General features: G+C 47.0%; 1 protein-coding gene across 3 annotated transcripts in view; it reads right to left on the bottom strand.

The window, feature by feature from the left end:
* Positions 1-1,050: 1,050 nt before the first annotated feature.
* The window catches only part of LOC308101919 (uncharacterized protein), a 16,609-nt gene continuing 10,840 nt past the window's right edge, over positions 1,051-6,819 (bottom strand). For all 3 annotated transcript variants that reach the window (XM_080451468.1, XM_080451467.1, XM_080451469.1), the window contains 6 exons: positions 5,343-6,691; positions 3,546-3,745; positions 2,624-2,832; positions 2,202-2,353; positions 1,773-1,876; positions 1,051-1,212 (listed from right to left, as the gene is read on the bottom strand). In XM_080451468.1, the coding sequence (XP_080307594.1) occupies positions 1,141-1,212; positions 1,773-1,876; positions 2,202-2,353; positions 2,624-2,832; positions 3,546-3,745; positions 5,343-6,684 (2,079 nt within the window). In that variant the 5' untranslated portion in view covers positions 6,685-6,691 and the 3' untranslated portion in view covers positions 1,051-1,140. The remainder of the gene's footprint in view (positions 1,213-1,772; positions 1,877-2,201; positions 2,354-2,623; positions 2,833-3,545; positions 3,746-5,342; positions 6,692-6,819) is intronic.

Below are 6,819 nucleotides of genomic sequence, written 5' to 3'. Positions count from 1 at the left end.
CACACAACATCATTTACGATTCTGTGCCTATCGGTACATAACTCGGACAGCGCTTAAGTCGACTAGCAGACCATCGGCCGGTCGTCGCGGGCACTCGCGCCTGGAGGCGCTCGGGCGCGACTCCTCGGCCTCAAGGTCTGCTAAGTCGGAGCGCCTTCCGTCATGGTCCAAAACTATACTTTATCAGCGAAAAAAAAGTAGTCCGCGGTTGTTTGAAAAAGTAATGTCCCAAGCTGGAGTCAAACCCCGGCTCCCAGTGGTAGTGGGTGGGGAGTCCAATGATTATCGAAGTGCGCCACTGAGGCTTGTACTAGTGGTGCAAAGTAACAAAGTAGATTTACTCAAGTACAATTTTGAGGTATTCGTACTTTACTTGAGTATTTCTCTCATATTATCCATTTTATTTTCAGCGTTCCCCTAGCGTAGCTTCCTGGTTAGTATGTTGTTGTTGTGGTCGTCGTCCTCGCATCAAAGCCCCGCCTCGCAGCACCGCCCCGTGCCTATAAAACAAGCGCTCCCCTGTCAATTTCCCTGGAATGCCATTTTCCCTGTGACATATACATAAACATATATATATATATATATATATATATATATATATATATATATATATATATATATATATATATATATATATATAAATTAAATGTGTGTGTGTGTGTGTGTGTGTGTGTGTGTGTGTGTGTGTGTGTGTGTGTGTGTGTGTGTGTGTGTGTGGTCGGTCGGTCTTTTCATAGATCTATTTCGCTACGATGGGTGTTACTACTGCTCCAGGGCGCTAGTAACAAATTGCTTCGTAGGCCAGCACTGCAGGGCTACGCCTCTCGCAGAAGTAGGAGGAGAGTAGGATACGCCATTCTGTCTCCCAAATGTAGTTTTAGCAGACACGTAACGCCGTGGACGTGGGAAGCGATTGCACGTTGGGCACAACCAGCTGCTACTAATGAGGGTAGAGCGTTGGTTTCGCCGGGTCCCAGGCTCTTACGCAAGCTGCGTAGGCTACACATGACCTGAAATCTACGTGGCTGCTATGGTACTGCGCAGATTGTGTGGACGCACGTTAGACCCGTCGTACAACCTGCGCAGGATCTCAACGCAGCATCTCTACGAATCTCGTTGGGAAACGCGGCCATTGAATGTTCAAACATTACCAGAATAGTGATAGTCCTCTGTGTGTGCAGGCTGAGAGAAGAGGAGCATCTCCAACGTAGCCTGCAAGACAGATAGATGAAAGCAGAGAGTGAGTGAGTGAGTGAGTGAGTGAGTGAGTGAGTTAGTGAGTGAGTGAGTGAGTGTGTATGTGAGCATGAAAGTCAGAATAATATCATAAATGTATATTTAATGTAGATATACTAAAAAAAGATGCATCATTGCCATATTTCATTTCATATCAAAAACACCTTATCTTACACAGATAGTTTTAGTCACAGGTGCTATAAAGCATTGGTTCTCAAAGTGGGGTCTGGGGACCCCCAGGGGTCCTTGGGGGGGGGGGGGGGGGTAGCAGGGGGTCCCCAGCTAAATTAGTTGATATCACAATTATTTTAACCACTTTAACCATATTTTATACAGCACTCGAGATGGGGGTCCGCAGCCAAATACATATCATTTTGGGGGTCCTTGAAATGAAAAAGTTTGAGAACCACTGCTGTAAAGCATATATGTCTTGTAGTGGAGTTATGGCAAGCTGCACTACATAATATGGTCGGTGGTGTTGGCCCAGAGGCCAATGAGGCGTCTACGTATTTATGTCCATGGAATAGATGAGTTACCATTGTGTCTCCCTGACAGTAGTGTAGACAGTGCAGAGCCAGCTCCATGTTACTGCCCCCTCCTGGTAGGCAGCTGGAACTACACATTGACAACAGGCTCTCCACTACGCACACGCACACGCACACGCACACGCACACGCACACGCACACACGTGCGCGCACACACACACACACACACACACACACACACACACACACACACACACACACACACACACACACACACACACACACACACACACACACACACACACACACACACTCAATAATTCATGAAATGTTTTATATTGAATAATTCATGGAACATTTCTCAGCGTATGACACATAGCCTACTGCAATATAAATCTTATCATTACTATGCAATCTTATGTGTTCCAAGCTTTTCTATCAGATGTATTTGAGTATTTTCTAAGTATTTTCTCCTGTCACCTTGAAGTTGGGAGTTGTTACCCTGCTCCCACGGTTTCCACAGCAACTGTTCCCGGGGCGACTCCTCGTTTGGTGACCGGGCCCGTGACTCCTCCCACTTCAGGACACGTGGAGGAAGGTCTGCCTGAAAGTCAGGACCCACGTTGATGCACCTGAGAGAGAGAGAGAGAGAGAGAGAGAGAGAGAGAGAGAGAGAGAGAGAGAGAGAGAGAGAGAGAGTTCTTAAAACACTTTATTAAATCCTTTTTTTCCACTGGTTAGACCTGTCAAATCATAGCTTTAGAGTACATATTTTGTCGCTTGATGAAGTACATCTTATGTGGTTAAGCAAAAATCCCCCTGTTTTTTTCTTCTCTTTTGACCTTTGAATTTATTAAATGTTTTTACAAATGGGCTGTAAGTATTGTCATGACTATACTCACGGTAAGAGTTCACACCCCTGCCCTTCCTCTCCGCTGCTTGCTGTCTGCTCTTCTTTAACATGGAATGATGAAAGGGAGGCGTAGAGGCCTGTGCCTCTGCGCTTTGGGTTGAGGATCGGACGTGGGATGTAGTGGGCCTTCCTGAAGCCCCTGCTGGAGTGAAGCACGCTGGGAAATGTAGTTCCAGTGTAGATCTGCGGGGTCGCATTCTGTCAGAAGATGGCAAACAGGTTAATAATAATAAACTTTATCTGGTGATTTTGACTGCTCCGTCACCAGCTGATTTAGCTGACCTATCAGATTTAGAAGACTTGTAGGATTTTGAACAAATTTAAGTTTTTAACCTTTTTCTATTTTGGTTTCGTTTTGCTGTTTTGTTAATAAATATAATGTTGGAGGACTCAAACTTCCTACGTTGCAATGCTTTACTAACAGAAAGAAAAAACAAACGAAAATGGAAAAAAGGTTTAATTTTTTTTTTACGAGCTGTAGAGCTTGTAGAACGGAGGACTGTGGTGATTATTATTATTTTTTTTCCAGTGTCTGATACCAACACGCAATTAACACCGCATTTCCTTCAAGAACTGCATTGGGAACCAAATTAATTTGCCTGCAAAGATTTTGATGTGCTGAGGCAATTAGAATTATTTTTAGATGAGGACATTAGAGACACAGGAAACTGAGATCAGAGAGAGGGGGAAGGCCCTACCACACAATTCTGAAGCCGGAATCGAACCGCTCATCATGTGCTTTTATTTTATTTATACATTTATTTTTTATATACAATTCAGTTTGCTCAAACTGTGTCTCCAGCTAAAAAGGAAAAAAAAAAGCCAGTGCCAAACATAACATTCACCAAATTTGTTTAACTGCAATCCATGCAACTAACGTTGTTATTTTGGCTGCCTAACATCTTGCATACCTTTGGATGTGATTGGCCGAGAGATCCATTCTGCACTTCGTGCAATGCCATATAAGGAGTGAGCCTCTTCCCTGCCTCATAACGTCGACCGGAGAGGTGGGACAGGTTTTGGGAAGCGTCGAGGGATGGGCGGCTTGATGAAGGCGAGGATGAGGAGGTGGCAAATGGTGCCTCTGGGGTCTGAGGGCCGTTGTGATTGGCTGACAGAGAAGATGAAGGGAAGAAAAATGAAAGAAGACATTAACGCGAGGCAATCTCGGGATCCACAGGGGAGCGGCGCCGCCAGCCTGTGATGTCAGTCACAGTGGTTCTCAAACTTTTTCATGTCAAGGATGTATTTGGCTACGGACCCCCATCTAAAAAATATTTGATGCCAGGGATTTTTCAGAAATAGCAGATCTACAAGCTCATAGCGCGGCACTCGGTGCCGCTCTATGAGCTTGTATATCTGCTATTTTTGAATAGCCAAGGTATGAAATATGGTGTTTAAGTGGTTAAAATGATTGTGACGCTATATTATTATTTTTTTGCTGGGGACCACCTGGTACCCACCCAAGGACCCCTCGGGGTCCCCGGACCCCACTTTGAGAACCAATGGTCTATGAAGTCGTATGACTCCAAATTTGGGCAAGATTTCAGCCCGATCAGAGCCAAGTTAATTTCCATTAAACATTTTGAAAAAGTAATTTTTTTTGGCCTACTGGCCTACTGGCAGTGTTGTAGCAATTGTGCTGATGGTATGCGAGATAAGCTTTGGAAACACAGACAGACGCATGCATGCAGACACACAGACCGACCCTCTTACAAAAACTCCTGCAGAGCCAAGCCGTACAAAGAATAATAAAATCCATGCTACGTACAATATTCATGATGTCACTGTGAACAATGCTGTTGAAAAATCAAGGCAAGAGACCTACTATACAAGACCTATGTCAGGCAACTTACATTAAGTACATTACTGTCTGTACAGGTCTGTCTATTTTGCTGATTCAGACATATTACTGAACCCAGTACAATTCAACGCATGTTTATTTGTATAGCCACCGCTACAGTCTCAAAGGGCCCTACAGGTCCACAGGTGACACTCCCTATCCAGCCTGATCTCCAGAGATTACCGTAACATTGCACGGAACGAGTGCACTTCATTCCGTGGATAGCCGCCTCGGAACTCCCGAATTGCGTGCATATGTACGGCGAGTCCCACGGTGGGCGTAACCAGTCGCAACCCGGAAAAACCCGGAAGCAGAGCAGTCCCCACAAAAAAAAAATACGATTCTGTGCCTATCGGTACATAACTCAAACGGCGCTGAGTAGGCACAGGCGAACGTCCCACCGTTCAGGACGGCAACTCGGTCGCCTTAGCTCCCTCGATGGTCCTTCACGGGGGTGACAGTTCGCCTGTGACTGCGCGCCTCCGAAATGGTTTTGTCACAAAGGGAGCGCCGTACATATGCACGCAATTCGGGAGTTCCGAGGCGGCTATCCACGGAATGAAGTGCACTCGTTCCGTGCAATGTTACGGTAATCTCTGGAGATCGGGTTGCCCTATCCACAAAAGACCCTCAATTGTGCAAGAAAAAAACGCCCAAGAAAAAGACCTTGACCGGAAAATAAAAGAAAGAAAGCTGTCTGTCCTTCCAGGACAGACAGGTGTGCAATAGGTACAAAGTTGGCAATATTCAAAGGCAAGACAAACAAAATAACAAGACTACAGTATTATTGGTTAATCACACACATGCATGCACACACACACACGCACGCACGCACGCACACACGCACACACACACATAGCCTTACCTGTCGGGTTGCCATATTCACCGAAATGGGAAGATCTCAGGTGGCCCTCAACAATGCTCTTGGAATCTCCTGTCTGCTGTGGCAAGCAGTGAGACAGCGGAAGATTCCATATCATTCCAGAGGGGTGGACAGACGGCAGGGACTGCACATGTGGGGGGAAAAACTGGAGCATACCAAGTGGATCTAGCCCTTTCAACGCCGAGTGTCCGGCTCCCCCAAACGAGTCCATTTTGGAAGGGGAGAGGGAGAGAGGAGGCAGCGGTGTGGGAGGGGGGCTAAGAACCGAGGGCATATGGTGCGAGGTAGGGGGAGGAGAAGACAGAGAGGGGAGAGAAGGAGAGCTCGAGGGAGGATGGTGTGAGTCGGGCAGCGTGTCAAAAACACAGCTGGCGTGGCTTGATTTGATCAGTCCAGGACCTTCTCCCGCTCCCGGCCAAAACCTCCACATTTGGCCCATAGGATTGCTGATCAAGGGGAATCCTCTTTTCCGTTGGGAGAGAAACGCCTCAGAAAACGAGTCCAGCTTCTGAGTGTGCGGCTGACACACCGCAGAGACCGCGGGTGTCTGAGAGTTCACGCCACCTCTCCATCTGTCGCCCCCAGGCTCCGGGGCCTGACTCGGTGAGGAGAGAGTCAGCCAACTCCCAGGCTTCAACTCGGCCTGCCCAGACGGATCATCGCCGAAGCTCCTGCTGGATCCAAACTCCTCTTCCCCTCCTAAATAACTCTCAGTTGACCTGGCGCCGCTAAATGGACAGGTAGAACCCCTGTGTTTAGAATAGTGGCTACTATTAGCCTCTCTGCAGTAAACTGACTTGTCTTTAACCTTGCAGCTAAAGTCATCATAACCGTCGTAGTCCGCCTCGACTTTGACAGTGGCAAAATCGTTGATGTCATCTTGTCCGTCCTCGCTCGCACAGCTCCGGAAGTGATGAAGGTCATTTTTGTTACCGCAGCGTTCACCTGCTCTATAGAAATCCTCTACTGGACTTCCGCGACTCTCCCCCTCGTCCCAAGACTCCTCCTTGTTATAGCCGCCATACCAGCTGTTGTCAAAATGGCTCTTCAACCCACCGTCTCCATCAAAATGACTTCCTACACTGGCATCTCCCTCCAGGCCGTTGCCACTCACACTCACGTACCCTCCGCTGTCCACACTGCTCTCCCCGCTCACACCTGTGAAAACGTTTGGAGTGGAGATTGAACCAGAAGACTCAAGGGGAGGTTGGGAGGAAAAGTATCCCAGCTCTGAGCTCTGGAGGTTGGGAATTGTTACTTGGAAAGAAGGGCGGTGCAGGTGCTGATGGTTGGAGTAAGGATGGATGGATGAGCGATCTTCCATGATTCACCTGTGAGAGAGAAATGTATTTATTGATTTTTCAGTATTTCTGTTGTATTTGGATAGAGACAGTGCACATTGGGAGAGAGAGAGAGAGAGAAAATCTGCTGCTATTTGTCCCAAAGGTTTTATACCAAG

This window comes from Gymnoscopelus braueri (assembly GCF_963280865.1).
Source record: "Gymnoscopelus braueri genome assembly, chromosome: 15".
NCBI classification, from domain to species: domain Eukaryota; kingdom Metazoa; phylum Chordata; class Actinopteri; order Myctophiformes; family Myctophidae; genus Gymnoscopelus; species Gymnoscopelus braueri.
Note: the sequence above shows the minus strand (reverse complement) of the source record. Positions and strands in the feature narration are given on the sequence as shown.